Genomic DNA, 17,143 nt, shown 5'->3' with positions numbered 1-17,143 from the left:
TATCTAGTCCCTTGAGCCTGGCCCGCCATTCAATAAGATCATGGCTGATCTGATAGTGGTTTAATTCCACTTACCCGCCCGCTCCCCATAACCCTTAATTCCCTTATTGATCAGAAATCTATCTACCTGTGACTTAAACATATTTAACGAGGAAGCCTCCACTGCTTCAATGGGCAGAGAATTCCAGACATTCACTACCCTCTGAGAGAAGAAGTTCCTCCTCAATTCTGTTCTAAGCTGACTCCCCCTTATTTTGAGACTGTGTCCTCTAGTTCTTGTTTCCTTTCTAAGTGGAAAGAATCTCTCTGCCTCTACCCTGTCTAGCCCCTTCATTATCTTATATGTCTCTATAAGATCTCCCCTCAGCCTTCTAAACTCCCACGAGTACAAGCCCAATCTACTCAATCTCTCCTCATATGCTAACCCCCTCATCTCCGGTATCAACCTGGTGAACCTTCTCTGTACTCCCTACAAGGCCAATATATCCTTTCGCAAATAAGGGGACCAAAATTGCACACAGTACTCTAGTTGCGGCCTCACCAGTACCTTGTAATTGTACAAGGTATCTCACCAAAATGAAATCAACATCCACCAAAAAGACTCTCATATTAATTGTACATATAGAACATAGAACATAGAACAGTACAGCACAGAACAGGCCCTTCGGCCCACGATGTTGTGCCGACCTTCATCTGAAACCAAGATCAAGCTATCCCACTCCCTACCATCCTGGTGTGCTCCATGTGCCTATCCAATAACCGCTTAAATGTTCCTAAAGTGTCTGACTCCACTATCACTGCAGGCAGTCCATTCCACACCCCAACCACTCTCTGCGTGAAGAACCTACCTCTGATATCCTTCCTATATCTCCCACCATGAACCCTATAGTTATGCCCCCTTGTAATAGCTCCATCCACCCGAGGAAATAGTCTTTGAACGTTCACTCGATCTATCCCCTTCATCATTTTATAAACCTCTATTAAGTCTCCCCTCAATCTCCTCCGCTCCAGAGAGAACAGCCCCAGCTCCCTCAACCTTTCCTCATAAGACCGACACTCCAAACCAGGCAGCATCCTGGTAAATCTCCTCTGCACTCTCTCCAGCGCTTCCACATCCTTCTTATAGTGAGGTGACCAGAACTGCACGCAATATTCCAAATGCGGTCTCACCAAGGTCCTGTACAGTTGCAGCATAACCCCACGGCTCTTAAACTCCAACCCCCTGTTAATAAAAGCTAACACACTATATGCCTTCTTCACAGCTCTATCCACTTGAGTGGCAACCTTTAGAGATCTGTGGATATGGACCCCAAGATCTCTCTGTTCCTCCACAGTCTTCAGAACCCTACCTTTGACCCTGTAATCCACATTTAAATTTGTCCGACCAAAATGAATCACCTCACATTTATCAGGGTTAAACTCCATTTGCCATTTTTCAGCCCAGCTTTGCATCCTATCTATGTCTCTTTGCAGCCTACAACAGCCCTCCACCTCATCCACTACTCCACCAATCTTGGTGTCATCAGCAAATTTACTGATCCACCCTTCAGCCCCCTCCTCTAAGTCATTAATAAAAATCACAAAGAGCAGAGGACCAAGCACCGATCCCTGTGGCACTCCGCTATCAACCTGCCTCCAGTCCGAAAATTTTCCATCCACCACCACCCTCTGTCTTCGATCAGATAGCCAGTTACCTATCCAATCGGCCAACTTTCCCTCTATCCCACACCTCCTTACTTTCATCATAAGCCGACCATGGGGGACCTTATCAAACGCCTTACTAAAATCCATGTATATGACATCAACCGCCCTACCTTCATCAACACACCTAGTTACCTCCTCAAAAAATTCTATCAAATTTGTGAGGCACGATTTGCCCTTCACGAATCCGTGCTGACTATCCCGGATTAATCCGCATCTTTCTAAATGGTCGTAAATCCCATCCCTAAGGACCTTTTCCATCAATTTACCAACCACCGAAGTCAGACTAACCGGTCTATAATTACCAGGGTCATTTCTATTCCCTTTCTTAAACAGAGGAACAACATTTGCCACTCTCCAGTCCTCTGGCACCATCCCCGTGGACAGCGAGGACCCAAAGATCAAAGCCAAAGGCTCTGCAATCTCATCCCTCGCCTCCCAAAGAATCCTAGGATACATTTCATCAGGTCCAGGGGACTTATCGACCTTCAGTTTATTCAAAACTGCCAATACATCCTCCCTCCGAACATCTATTTCCTCCAGCCTATTAGCCTGTAACACCTTCTCTTCCTGAAAAACATGGCCCCTCTCCTTGGTGAACACTGAAGAAAAGTATTCATTCATCACCTCGCCTATCTCTACTGATTCCATACACAAGTTCCCACCACTGTCCTTGACCGGCCCTCACCTCACCCTGGTCATTCTTTTATTCCTCACATAAGAGTAAAAAGCCTTGGGGTTTTCCTTGATCCGACCCGCCAAGGACTTCTCATGTCCCCTCCTAGCTCTCCTCAGCCCCTTTTTCAGCTCATTCCTTGCTAACTTGTAACCCTCAATCGAGCCATCTGAACCTTGTTTCCTCATCCCTACATAAGCTTCCCTCTTCCTTTTCACAAGACATTCCACCTCTTTTGTGAACCACGGTTCCCTCACTCGGCCATTTCCTCCCTGCCTGACAGGGACATACCTATCAAGGACACCCAGTATTTGTTCCTTGAAAAAGTTCCACTTTTCATCAGTGCCTTTCCCTGACAGTTTCTGGAGACAAAATAAGGGGGAGTCAGCTTAGAACAGAATTGAGGAGGAACTTCTTCTCTCAGAGGGTAGTGAATGTCTGGAATTCTCTGCCCATTGAAGCAGTGGAGGCTTCCTTGTTAAATATGTTTAAGTCACAGGTAGATAGATTTCTGATCAATAAGGGAATTAAGGGTTATGGGGAGCGGGCGGATAAGTGGAATTAAACCACTATCAGATCAGCCATGATCTTATTGAATGGCGGGCCAGGCTCGAGGGACTAGATAGCCTACTCCTGCTCCTATTTCTTATGTTCTTATGTTCTTACCTTGTATGAATAATTATGGTGAGATACCTTGTACAATTGCAGCAAGACCTCCCTGCTTTTATACTCCATCTCCTTCACGATAAAGGCCAACATTCCATTTGCCTTCTTGATCACCTGCTGCACCTGCAAACTGAGTTTTTGCGATTCATGCACAAGGACCCCCAGCTCCCTCTGCACAGTAGCATGTTGTAATTTTTCACCATTTAAATAATAGTCCATTTTACTATTATTCCTTCCAAAGTGGATAACCTCACACTTGTCAATGTTATACTCCATCTTCCAGATCCTTGCCCACTCACTTAGCCTATCCAAATCTCTCTGCAGACTTTCCGCATCCTCCACGCAATTCGCGTTCCCACTCATCTTTGTGTCATCCGCAAACTTTGTTACCCTACACTCGGTCCCCTCCTCCAGATCGTCTATGTATATGGTAAACAGTTGAGGCCCCAGCATCGATCCCTGCGGCACGCCACTAGTCACCAACTGCCAACCAGAAAAGCACCCATTTATTCCAACTCTCTGTTTCCTGTTAGATAGCCAATCCTCAATCCACGCTAACACTTTATCCCCAACTCCGTGTACCCTGATCTTCTGCAGCAACCTTTTGTGAGGCACCTTATCGAATGCCTTCTGGAAATCTAAAAACACCACATCCACCGGTTCCCCTCTGTCAACTGCACTCGTTACATCTTCATAAAAATCCAGAAAATTCTTCAAACACGACTTTCCCTTCATGAATCCATGCTGCGTCTGCTTGATCGAACCATTTTTTTCCAGGTGTCCTGCTATTTCTTCTTTAATGACGGATTCCAGCAATTTCCCAACTACGGACGTTAAGCTAACCGGCCTGTAGTTACCCGCCTTTTGTCTACCTCCTTTTTTAAACAGTGGCGTCACATTATCATCCTTCGTCTTTTAGTACTACCAGTCAAAACATCTAACATAGAACTCTTCTTCTCCTGTTTTACACAGAAAACCTTTCTAAACTTACTGACAATTCCAACAGGGTTCCACAGCACAATGGACAGAGTTCTCTGTAAAGTGGAGATATTTAGTTTACAACAGGAGTAATTTGTCTGTGTGGTTGCATTCTAAAATCAAAATGCTGTGCATCAAGTCCAAAGATCGCTGAAGGCAGCAGGACAGGTAGATAAGGTGGTTAAGACGGCATATGGGATACTTGCCTTTATTATCTGAGGCATAGAATATCAGAGCAATATGATGGAGCTGTATAAAATACTGGTTAGACCACAGCTAGAATACCGTGTATAGTTCTGATCACCTCATTATAGGAAGGATGTGATTGCACTGGAGGGGGTGCAGAGGAGATTCACCAGGATGCTGCCTGGGCTGGAGCATTTCAGCTATGAAGCGAGGCTGGATAGGCTGGGGCTGTTTTCCTTAGAGCAGAGAAGGCTGACTTTATCGAGGTGAACAAAATCATGAGGGATATAGATAGGGTAGATACTGTGGTAAACCACTGTTAGCTCATTGCCTGTGTGTGTGACATGCCTGGACACGTCCCTGCCGGCCCTGCCCGGGACTCCTCCCCCGCCCTGGTCCAGGTATAAAGGCGACTGCTCCCCACCCCCTGCCTCAGTCTCTGGACCAGTTCATCAACATGGGTGTGCTCCAAGTCTTTTGCTAATAAAAGCCTATTTGTTCTTGCATACAAACTAGTCTTTGCTTGATTGATGGTGCATCAGATACAAAATAGTAAGGAAGAAGCTTTTCCCCTCAGTAAAGGGGTTAGTAACAAGGGGCATGGGTGAGGAAAGGAGCTGGAGATTGAGAGGAGATTGAAGGGAAAACGTTTTTCACCCAGAGGGTGATGGGAATCTGGAACCTGAAAGGTGGGAATCCTGAACATTTAGATGAGTTCTTGAAACATCATAGCTTACAAGGCTACGGACCAAGTGCTGCATAATGGGATTAGAATAGATAGGCTTAAAGTTTAAAGTTTTTATTTATTAGTCACAAGGAAGGCTAACATTGCAACGAAGTTACCGTGAAATTCCCCTAGTTGCCACATTCCGGCGCCTGTTCAGGTCAATGCACCGAACCAGCACCTCTTTCAGACGGTGGGAGGAAACCGGAGCACCCGGAGGAAACCCACGCAGACACGGGGAGAACATGCAAACTCCACACAGACAGTGACCCAAGCCGGGAATCGAACCCAGATCCCTGGCGCTGTGAGGCAGCAGTGTTAACCATTGTGCCACCATGCCACCCAAGGTGTTTGATGGCTGGCAGAGACCCAATGGGCTGAAGGGCCTCTTTCTGTGCTGTAAAACTCCAGTACTTCAGAGCAGAATTGCAGTTGGAATTTCACTGCTGATGGAATTGCTGGCAGTGCTGATGGAACATTGTATTTTTGGAAATACCAGCTTTTAGATGAGATTTTATGCCATGGTTCAATTCAACTGTGGTGAATATGGACTCCATTATCGCAATGTAGTTGAGGCCAAAACATTGTCTGATTTCGAGAAGAAATTAGATATAGCTCTTGGGGTTAAAGGGATCAAGGGATATGGGGGGAAATCGGGATGTTGAATTCGATGATCAGCTGTGATCAAAATGAATGGCAGAGCAGGCTCGAGGGGCCGAATGGCCTCCTCCTGCTTCTAGTTTCTATAACAAATTCAATGGCACGATTCAAAGAACAGCAGGGGAGTTCTGCCAGTGTTCTGGAAAATATTTATTTATCTCTCAATCAGCACCAGTAAAAACAGATTAACCAGTCATTATCTCATTGCTTTTTGTGGGACCATGACATCAACAAATTGGGCGGGATTCTCCAGCCTCCCTGCTAGAGCGGGAGCTGCTGTGCCATTTGCCGGCAGTGGGATCTTCTGGTCCCGCTGCTGTCAATGGGATTTCCCACTGAATCCACCCCACACTGCCGGGAAACCCAGGGCAGGGGTGCACTGTCTGCGGGACCGTATGATCCCACCAACGTAAACGGCCAGAGAATTCAGCCATTGTCTGTTACAATTGCACGCATGTGGAGTGTTTCAGGATATGTTGAGGACATACAAGATCCTGCATAAATAGAAGTACTTTCTCTAACTCGCTAAACATTAGAAAAAAGGCAGTGCAGCTGTAAAGAAGGTTTAATCAAAAGGTATTCAATAATTAAATTGCATTACGGCGTGTCATAAGATCTGTCTATTTGTTACAATGGGTGGCACAATACATTCTCCTTTAAACCTGGGATCTGGCAGAGATTTTCAGCTCGATAAGTCATGGCACAAATCAATTCCGGCCTCCCAGACAGCCTATCGCCGCAACAGGTCCACAGCAGACGTCATCACCCTGGCCCTACACACAACTCTGGAACAACTAGATAACAAAAAGCATCCATGTCAGGCTCCTTTTTGTTGACGACAGCTCAGTCTTTAACACCATTATTCCTGTGGGGCTCATTTCCAAACTCCATGGCCTGGGGTTCGGCTCCTCCCTCTGCAACTGGATCCAAGACTTCCTAACCCACAGACCACAATCAGTAAGGATAGGCAACAACAGCTCCTCCACGATCATCCTCAACACCGGTGCCCCACAAGGCTGTCCCCTCAGCCCCTTACTATACTCCTCATGCACCTTCGACTATATCGCCAAATTTCCCTCCAACTCGATTTTCAAGTTTGCTGATGACACCACCTTTATGGGTTGAATCTCAAACAATGACGAGGCACAGGACAAGAAAGAGATAAAGAATTTGATGAACTGGTGCGATGACAATAATCTCTCCCTCAATGTCAACAAAATGAAGTTGAACGAAGGGAAAGATCACCAACAACCTGTCCTGTCCCGCCACACCGACACTATAGTTAAGAAAGTCCACCAACGCCTCTCTTTCTCAGGACACTAAAGAAATTTAGCATGTCCGCTACGACTCTCACCAACTTTTACAGATGCACCATAGAAAGCATTCTTTATGGTTGTATCACAGCTTGGTATGGCTCCTGCTCTGCCCCAGACTGCGAAAAACTACAAAGGGTTGTGAACGAAGCTCAGTCTATCACTCAAACCAGCCCCCCATCCATTGACTCTGTCCAAACTTCCCAATGCCTTGGAAAAGCAGCCAGCATAATCAAGGACCCCACACATCCCAGACATATTCTCTTCCACCTTCTTCTGTCGGGAAAAAGATACAAAAGTCTGAGGATACATACCAACCAACTCAAGAACAGCTTCTCCCCTGCTGCCATCAGACTTTTGAATGGACCTACCTCGCACTAAGTTGATCTTTCTCTACACCCTAGCTATGGCCGTAACACTACATTCTGCCCTCTTTCCTTTCCATTATGTATGGTATGCTTTGTCTGAATAGTGTGCAAGAAACAATACTTTTCACTGTATACTAACACATGTGACAATAATAAATCAAAATTGGATTAATGGATGTAATTCTCCATCCTCGACTGGCTATCGTGGCCCTGTGTGAAACAATTTTGGTGTGGAGATGCCGGCGTTGGACTGGGGTAAACACAGTAAGAAGTTTAACAACACCAGGTTAAAGTCCAACAGGTTTATTTGGTAGCAAAAGCCACACAAGCTTTCGAAGCTCTAAGCCCCTTCTTCAGGTGAGTGGGAATTCTGTTCACAAACAGAGTTTATAAAGACACAGACTCAATTTACATGAATAATGGTTGGAATGCGAATACTTACAACTAATCAAGTCTTTAAGAAACAAAACAATGGGAGTGGAGAGAGCATCAAGACAGGCTAAAAAGATGTGTATTGTCTCCAGACAAGACAGCCAGTGAAACTCTGCAACTGTGGGCGTTACAAATAGTGTGACATGAACCCAATATCCCGGTTGAGGCCGTCCGCGTGTGTGCGGAACTTGGCTATCAGGACGGGGTATAGAGTATAAAAGCTGGAGTCTGATGATGCAGCTGTATAGAACGCTGGTTAGGCCACATTTGGAGTACTGCGTCCAGTTCTGGTCGCCGCACTACCAGAAGGACGTGGAGGCATTGGAGAGAGTGCAGAGAAGGTTTACCAGGATGTTGCCTGGTATGGAGGGTCTTAGCTATGAGGAGAGATTGGGTAGACTGGGGTTGTTCTCCTTGGAAAGACGGAGAATGAGGGGAGATCTAATAGAGGTATACAAGATTATGAAGGGTATAGATGGGGTGAACAGTGGGAAGCTTTTTCCCAGGTCGGAGGTGACGATCACGAGGGGTCACGGGCTCAAGCTGAGAGGGGCGAAGTATAACTCAGACATCAGAGGGACGTTTTTTACACAGAGGGTGGTGGGGGCCTGGAATGCGCTGCCAAGTAGGGTGGTGGAGGCAGGCACGCTGACATCGTTTAAGACTTACCTGGATAGTCACATGAGCAGCCTGGGAATGGAGGGATACAAACGATTGGTCTAGTTGGACCAAGGAGCGGCACAGGCTTGGAGGGCCGAAGGGCCTGTTTCCTGTGCTGTACTGTTCTTTGTTCTTTGTTTCTGCTCAGCGACTCTGCGCTGTCGTGTGTCGCGAAGGCCGCCTTGGAGAACGCTTACCCGAATATCAGAGGCCGAATGCCCGTGATGCTATACACTAGATACATCGATGACATTTTTTTCCTTTGGACTCATGGGGAACAATCACTGAAACAACTCTATGATGACATCAACAAGTTCCATCCCACCATCAGGCTCACCATAGACAACTCTCCGGAATCGGTTGCATTCTTGGACACGCGCATCTCCATTAAGGACGGTCACCTCAGCACCTCACTGTACCGCAAGCCCACGGATAACCTCACGATGCTCCACTTCTCCAGCTTCCACCCTAAACACGTTAAAGAAGCCATCCCCTACGGACAAGCCCTCCGTATACACAGGATCTGCTCGGATGAGGAGGATCGCAACAGACACCTCCAGACGCTGAAAGATGCCCTCATAAGAACAGGATATGGCGCTAGACTCATTGATCAACAGTTCCGACGCGCCACAGCGAAAAACCGCACTGACCTCCTCAGAAGACAAACATGGGACACAGTGGACAGAGTACCCTTCGTTGTCCAGTACTTCCCCGGAGTGGAGAAGCTATGGCATCTCCTCCGGAGCCTTCAACATGTCATTGATGAAGACGAACATCTCGCCAAGGCCATCCCCACACCCCCACTTCTTGCCTTCAAACAACCGCACAACCTCAAACAGACCATTGTCCGCAGCAAACTACCCAGCCTTCAGGAGAACAGTGACCAAGACACCACACAACCCTGCCACAGCAACCTCTGCAAGACGTGCCGGATCATCGACACAGATGCCATCATCTCACGTGAGAACACCATCCACCAGGTACAGGGTACATACTCTTGCAACTCGGCCAACGTTGTCTACCTGATACGCTGCAAGAAAGGATGTCGTGAGGCCTGGTACATTGGGGAAACTATGCAGACGCTGCGACAATGGATGAATGAACACCGCTCGACAATCACCAGGCAAGACTGTTCTCTTCCTGTTGGGGAGCACTTCAGCGGTCACGGGCATTCGGCCTCTGATATTCGGGTAAGCGTTCTCCAAGGCGGCCTTCGCGACACACGACAGCGCAGAGTCGCTGAGCAGAAACTGATAGCCAAGTTCCGCACACACGCGGACGGCCTCAACCGGGATATTGGGTTCATGTCACACTATTTGTAACGCCCACAGTTGCAGAGTTTCACTGGCTGTCTTGTCTGGAGACAATACACATCTTTTTAGCCTGTCTTGATGCTCTCTCCACTCCCATTGTTTTGTTTCTTAAAGACTTGATTAGTTGTAAGTATTCGCATTCCAACCATTATTCATGTAAATTGAGTCTGTGTCTTTATAAACTCTGTTTGTGAACAGAATTCCCACTCACCTGAAGAAGGGGCTTAGAGCTTCGAAAGCTTGTGTGGCTTTTGCTACCAAATAAACCTGTTGGACTTTAACCTGGTGTTGTTAAACTTCTTACTGTGTAAACAATTTTGGGCCAAATTCTATCTTGTGTCTGGTATGTGTCCAATATAGTGTACCCACAGGTTTCCCAAATTATATTATCAATGTAATTCAGAGTGGTCAAAATAATTCAGTCTGTGGGAAACACAGGTATGAGATTAGTGAGCACCGTGCTTTTATATGGTTAGACCAGAGTCACACACATTTTTCCTATTGTCTGTTTGGTCTTTCTGAAGCTCCTGTGGCAGCACAAGATCCTGGAAATTGCTACCCAATATATTTACATCAAATGTCAATCATTATTGAAATGTTCACTCAGATTCTTAAGATGATCAGTTCATTCACCTTTGGGTTAAAGCACAGTCACATCATCACGATGTATAATTAGCTAATCCTAACAGATAAATATCAATATAATTAACCCAAAACAAATATACTTTGCAGCTTGTGAATATTTCAATATTGAACTCTTACCAAGTTCGACGATAAATTTCCGAAGTTCGAGCTCTGTAAAAAATATAAGAAAAACATTGTTTTGAATGTTAGAAACAAACTTCATTAATCAAAAGCAAAATATCGTAGATGCTGGAAACTGGAAATAAAAACAGAAACTGCTGGAAATACTCAGCGAGTCAGGTGGAGTCTGTGGAGAGAGAAACAGGTTGATGTCCTTTCACCAGAGCTGGAAATAATAGTGATTTAACAGGTTTTAAACAGAGACAGAGAAAGGGGGCAGGGAGGAAAGAACCAAATTCAAGTGAGGGTAACAGATCTGAATAAACAGAATATAGATAATTAAAGAATTATTTTACTTCAGTTTTGGTGAAATTATATAAAGTCCAAACAAGTTCTTTAAAGGATAGTTAGATGGATATTATGGAGTATCAGAAAATCAAAGGCATGATGTGTGCATTGACCCTATCAATCTAATAGGTAAAGACTGTGGCAAATCCCAAACCCAAAGAATCTAATACACAGAGCTGATGTGGTACATCTTGTAATTAACAGGGAAATAAACAGCAAAATAGGTGAAGAGCTAATGAATATTTTTGGGAGCTTCAGGAATAGAAAGGATTAATAGGTAACAGCAGTAATAATACTTCCCTATTCTATTCTGAAACTATACAGAAGACGCTGTATAGAAGACGGGGGGAGGTGGAGGGGGCGGCAGCTGCTGTAGAATTACCCAGATGACCTTTCCACCATCCTCCCCTGACCTGTCCTAATTTTATGGGGTACAGGTGTAATCCTGTCGTTCCACGGGGCTGTTCTGATCTCGATGGAAGACCAGCTGAGCTCCCACCGAAACATGGTTTTTCTGCCGTTTCCACTGAATCTACGGCAGGAGATTAGAGAATCCCCATGGGATTTCTGGGACTGTATTTATACATTTTTACACTGAGAAAATACCTTTAATATATGGCTGTTGTTTCACACTCCAATAAATCAAAGCAGAAATGGCTACAATTAGAAGGCAAATGGTGGTGAGCAAAGGTACCAGCCAAACAGGAACACCAGGGAAGATATCACCTGTGAAGTAAAGACCAGAATTACAAAATGATATTATCCACAACATATACCATAAAAATAGTTCTTTTAGAGTATTCAACAGTAGTAAAAGTTTATGAAATGGGAAGCCCATGGTTGTTTGGACAGCATCCTGATGTAACTTCAGCAGGAGTCCACTGGAACTGCCAGAAATTAGCGAGCAGATTAAAGTTACTAAATGACTTGACGTGAATGGAGCCTCTGTCCATTTCAATCACTATCACTGATGTCTCTCATTGTCGAGGGGCTGGGACTCTTTGTTAAACTGGGCCCTCCCCTGCTAGTTTTGGTGAAATCAAAGGAAAAGGTGGTGAAGAAAGCAGATGGCATGCTTGCCTTCATCGGCCGGGGCATCAAGTATAAAAGTTGGCAAATTATGTTGCAGTAATATACAACGTTGGTGAGGCCACATTTGGAATACTGTGTCCAATTCTGGTCACCACACTACGAGAAGGATATGGAGGCTTTGGAGAAAAGGTTTACCAGGATGTTGCCTGGTATGGAAGGTATTAGCGATGAGGAGAGGTTGAATAAACTGGGATTGTTCTCCCTGGAAAGACGGAGGCTGAGGGGCGACATGATAGAAGTCTATAAAATTATGAAAGGCACATATAAGGTGAACAGTTGAAAGTTTTTTCCCAGGGTAGAAATGGCAATTACCGGGGACACAAGTTCAAGGTAAGGGGGGAAAGGTTCAGTGGAGATGTGCGGGGGAAGTTTTTTACACAGAGTGTGGTGGGGGCCTGGAATGTACTGCTAATTGGGGACTCTACGGTGAGGGGGTCAGATAGGCGTTTTTGCGGACACAGACGGGACTCTCGGATGGTGGTTTGCCTCCCTGGTGCAGGGGTCCGGGATGTCTCTGGTCGAGTCCCAGAAATCCTGAAGGGGGAGGGAGAGGAGCCGAAGGTCGTGATGCATATAGGTACTGCTGACATAGGTAGGAAGAGGGAAGGGGTCATGAAAAGAGAATATAGGGAGTTAGGTAGACAGCTGAGAAAGAGGAATGCAAAGGTAGTAATCTCGGGATTGCTGCCTGTGCCGCGGGAGAGTGAGAACAGGAATCGGTGGAGAATGAATGCGTGGCTGAGGGACTGGAGCAAGGGACAAGGATTTGGGTACTTGGATCATTGGGACCTCTTTAGGGGCAGGTGTGACCTGTTTAAAAAAGACGGGTGGCACTTGAATCCCAGGGGGACCAATATCCTGGCGGGAAGGTTGGCTAAGGCTACTGGAGAGACTTTAAACTAGAAAGGTTGGGGGGAGGGAATCGAAATGAGGGGACTGAGAGCGAGGAGGTTAGCTCGCAAATAGATAAGGAATGTAGACAGGGTAAGAGGGAGGTTAGACGAGTGATGGAGAAGGGAAGTGCTCAGGCTGAAGGTCTGAGATGTGTCTATTTTAATGCCAGGAGTGTAGTGAATAAAGTGGATGAGCTTAGAGCGTGGATTGCTGCTTCGAATTGTGATGTGGTGGCCATTACGGAGACTTGGATGTCTCAGGGACAGGACTGGGTGCTTCAGGTGCCGGGTTTTAGATGTTTCAGGATGGACAGGGAGGGAGGCAAGAGAGGGGGGGGAGTGGCACTGTTGATCAGGGATAGTGTCACGGCTGTAGAGAAGGTGGACGCCGTGGAGGGATTGACTACGGAGTCTCTGTGGGTGGAGGTTAGGAACAGGAAGGGGTCGGTAACTTTGCTGGGTGTTTTCTATAGGCCGCCCAATAGTAACAGAGATGTTGAGGAGCAGATGGGGAAACAGATCCTGGAGAGATGTAGGAATAACAGAGTTGTCGTGATGGGAGATTTTAATTTCCCAAACATAGATTGGAATATCCCTAGGGCTAGGGGTTTGGATGGAGAGGAGTTTGTTAGGTGTGTCCAGGAGAGTTTCCTGACACAGTATGTGGATAAGCCTACTAGAGGAGAGGCTGTACTTGATCTGGTGCTGGCTAATGAACCTGGACAGGTGGAGGATCTCTCGGTGGGTGAGCATCTTGGGGATAGCGATCATAATTCTATCTCCTTCACGATAGCATTGGAAAGAGATAGGATCAGGCAGGCTAGGAAAGTGTTTCTCTGGAGTAAAGGGAAATACAGTGTCATCAGGGAGGAAATTAGACGGGTAAATTGGAAGGAGGCATTCTTGGGGAAAAGTACCGAAGGAAAGTGGAGGATTTTCAAGGAATGTTTGTCTGGAGCTCTGCATGACAACGTTCCGATGAGACAGGGGGGTGTTGGTAGGGTACGGGAACCGTGGTGCACGAAGGTTGTGATGAACCTGGTGAATAAGAAAAGAGAGGTGTACAGAAGGTTCAGAGAGCTAGGAGGTGTTAAGGATTTAGAGGAGTATACGGGATGTAGGAAGGAGCTTAAGAAGGAAATTAGGAGAGCGAGAAGGGGTCATGAGAAGACCTTGGCGGGTAAGATTAAGGAGAATCCCAAGGCGTTCTACAAATATGTCAAGAGTAAAAGGATGAGATGTGAAGGCATAGGACCCTTAAAAGGTGAAGGGGGAAAAGTTTGTGCGGAACCGTTAGAAATGGCGGAGGTGCTTAATGAATACTTTACCTCGGTATTCACGGTGGAAAGGGATCTGGGTGGTTGTACTGCTGGTTTGCGGTGGACAGAAAGGATCGAGCATGTGGACATAAAGAAAGAGGATGTGTTGGAACTATTGAATGGCATCAAGGTTGGTAAGTCGCCGGGACCGGATGGGATGTACCCCAGGTTACTGTGGGAGGCGAGGGAGGAGATTGCGGAGCCTTTGGCGATGATCTTTGCATCGTCGATGGAGATGGGAGAGGTTCCGGAGGATTGGAGGATTGCAGATGTGGTCCCTATATTCAAGAAAGGGAACAGGGACAGCCCGGGAAATTACCGACCGGTGAGTCTAACCTCAGTGGTTGGTAAGTTGATGGAGAGGATCCTGAGAGACAGGATTTATGATCAACTAGAGAAGTTTAGTATGATCAAAAGTAGTCAGCACGGCTTTGTCAAGGGCAGGTCGTGCCTTACGAGCCTGGTTGAGTTCTTTGAAAATGTGACCAAACACATTGACGAAGGAAGAGCGGTGGGTGTGGTCTATATGGACTTCAGCAAGGCGTTCGATAAGGTCCCCCATGCAAGACTTCTTGAGAAAGTGAGAGGGCATGGGATCCAAGGGGCTGTTGCCTTGTGGATCCAGAACTGGCTTGCCTGCAGAAGGCAGAGAGTGGCTGTGGAGGGGTCTTTCTCTGCATGGAGGTCAGTGACCAGTGGAGTGCCCCAGGGATCTGTTCTGGGACTCTTGCTGTTTGTCATTTTCATAAATGACCTGGATGAGGAAGTGGAGGGATGGGTTGGTAAGTTTGCTGATGACACCAAGGTAGGTGGTGTTGTGGATAGTTTGGAGGGATGTCAGAAGTTGCAGCGAGACATAGATAGAATGCAAGACTGGGCGGAGAAGTGGCAGATGGACTTCAACCCGGATAAGTGTGTAGTGATCCATTTTGGCAGATCCAATGGGATGAAGCAGCAGTATAATATGAAGGGTACCATTCTTAGCAGTGTAGAGGATCAGAAGGACCTTGGGGTCCGGGTCCATAGGACTCTTAAATCGGCCTCGCAGGTGGAGGATGCGGTCAAGAAGGCGTACGGCGTACTAGCCTTCATTAATCGAGGGATTGAGTTTAGGAGTCGGGAGATAATGCTGCAGCTTTATAGGACCCTGGTTAGACCCCACTTGGAGTACTGCGCGCAGTTCTGGTCACCTCATTACAGGAAAGATGTTGAAGCCATTGAAAGGGTGCAGAGGAGATTTACAAGGATGTTGCCTGGATTGGGGGGCATGCCTTATGAGGATAGGTTGAGGGAGCTTGGTCTCTTCTCCCTGGAGAGACGAAGGATGAGAGGTGACCTGATAGAGGTTTACAAGATGTTGAGAGGTCTGGATAGGGTAGACTCTCAGAGGCTATTTCCAAGGGCTGAAATGGTTGCTACGAGAGAACACAGGTTTAAGGTGCTGGGGGGTAGGTACAGAGGAGATGTCAGGGGTAAGTTTTTCACTCAGAGGGTGGTGGGTGAGTGGAATCGGCTGACGTCGGTGGTGGTGGAGGCAAACTCGTTGGGGTCTTTTAAGAGACTTCTGGATGAGTACATGGGATTTAATGGGATTGAGGGCTATAGATAGGCCGAGAGGTAGGGATATGATCAGCGCAACTTGTGGGCCGAAGGGCCTGTTTGTGCTGGGGCTTTCTATGTTCTATGTTCTAAGTGAGGTGGTTGAGGCAGACACGTGAGCAACATTTAACGCTTATCTGGATAGACACATGAACAGGAGGGGTATAGAGGGATACAGGCGGTTGGTCTAGATAGGACAACATGATTGGCACAGGCTTGATGGGCCGAAGGGCCTGTTCCTGTGCTGTACTGTTCTTTGCTCTTGTTCAAAGGCTGGTGCATCACTGAACAGAAACATGGCAGTCTGAGTGTTTGGTGCCTCAGTTTGTAAAATATATTTGTCTTGGCCACATTCAACAACAACAACAACTTTAAAAGGTCAAAGCAAATTACTGCGGATGCTGGAATCTGAAAGAGAAAATGCTGGAAAATCTCAGCAGGTCTGGCAGCGTCTGTAAGGAGAGAAAAGAGCTGACATTGCGAGTCCAGGTGACACTTTGTCAAAACTTTAAAAGGTGTTTCTTAAAGCTGAAATCAGACATTGATGAAGACGAAGCGAAAGTAAAAAATAATGAAGAAGGATGGTTAAAACCTGGGAGCAGTGATTTGGGGGATTTTATTACCCAAAATATCAGTTGGAATAATACAAACATAAAGGAGAAAGAAGGAGGAGGAATTTCTGAAATGTGTTCAGGAAAACTTCCTTGATCGGTATTTCTCAGTCCAACCGGAAAGGTGGGATTTCTGGATCTGGTGCTGGGGAATGAGGGGGCACAAGTGGACCAAATGTCTTTTACACTTGTGTGAAAGTGACCATTGTAACAAAGGGTTTAGATTTGTGATGGAGAAGAGCAAGAAACGAACTAAAGTGAAACTTCTAAGAAGAGGGTTAATTTGAAAAGGATGAGAAGGGGGCTCGCCCGGGTAAAATAGAATCAAAGACAGTCAGGAAAATCTCAAACAGAACAATGGGGAATCTTTAAGGGGCCAAAGATGAGGAGAGAGTTTGAGAAGCTGCTGGACCAAAATCAAAGAGGTTCAGGTGAACCTCAGGCGAGGGCCAGGCCAAATATAAAGTTGAGAGAGGAATTGATGAGGAAAATAAGGCTGGCAAAGACAGAATGTGAGAATAGAATGTTAGTGAACACAAAAGGGAACCAAAAATCTTTAGAACATAGAACATAGAACATTACAGCGCAGTACAGGCCCTTCGGCCCTCGATGTTGCGCCGACCAGTGGTACCAATCTAAAGCCCCTCTCACCTACACTATTCCAATATCATCCATATGTTTATCCAATAACCATTTGAACGCTCTTAATGTTGACGAGTCCACTACTGTTGCAGGCAGGGCATTCCACACCCTTACTACTCTCTGAGTAAAGAACCTACCTCTAACATCTGTCCTATATCTCTCTCCCCTCAATTTAAAGCTATAGCCAACACCATCCGAGGAAAAAGGCTCTCACTATCC

The 17,143-nt window shown here is 46.3% G+C and overlaps 1 protein-coding gene across 2 annotated transcripts in view; it reads right to left on the bottom strand.

The window, feature by feature from the left end:
* LOC144496747 (butyrophilin subfamily 1 member A1-like) overlaps positions 1-17,143 on the bottom strand; it is a 99,925-nt gene that overhangs the window by 37,094 nt on the left and 45,688 nt on the right. For both annotated transcript variants that reach the window (XM_078217263.1, XM_078217264.1), the window contains exons 6-7: positions 11,375-11,494; positions 10,439-10,471 (exon numbers count right to left, since the gene is read on the bottom strand). In XM_078217263.1, coding sequence (XP_078073389.1) covers positions 10,439-10,471; positions 11,375-11,494 — 153 coding nt within the window. The remainder of the gene's footprint in view (positions 1-10,438; positions 10,472-11,374; positions 11,495-17,143) is intronic.

This window comes from Mustelus asterias, chromosome 8 (assembly GCF_964213995.1).
Source record: "Mustelus asterias chromosome 8, sMusAst1.hap1.1, whole genome shotgun sequence".
Classification (NCBI taxonomy): domain Eukaryota; kingdom Metazoa; phylum Chordata; class Chondrichthyes; order Carcharhiniformes; family Triakidae; genus Mustelus; species Mustelus asterias.
This window is presented reverse-complemented; position numbering and strand designations above follow the sequence as displayed.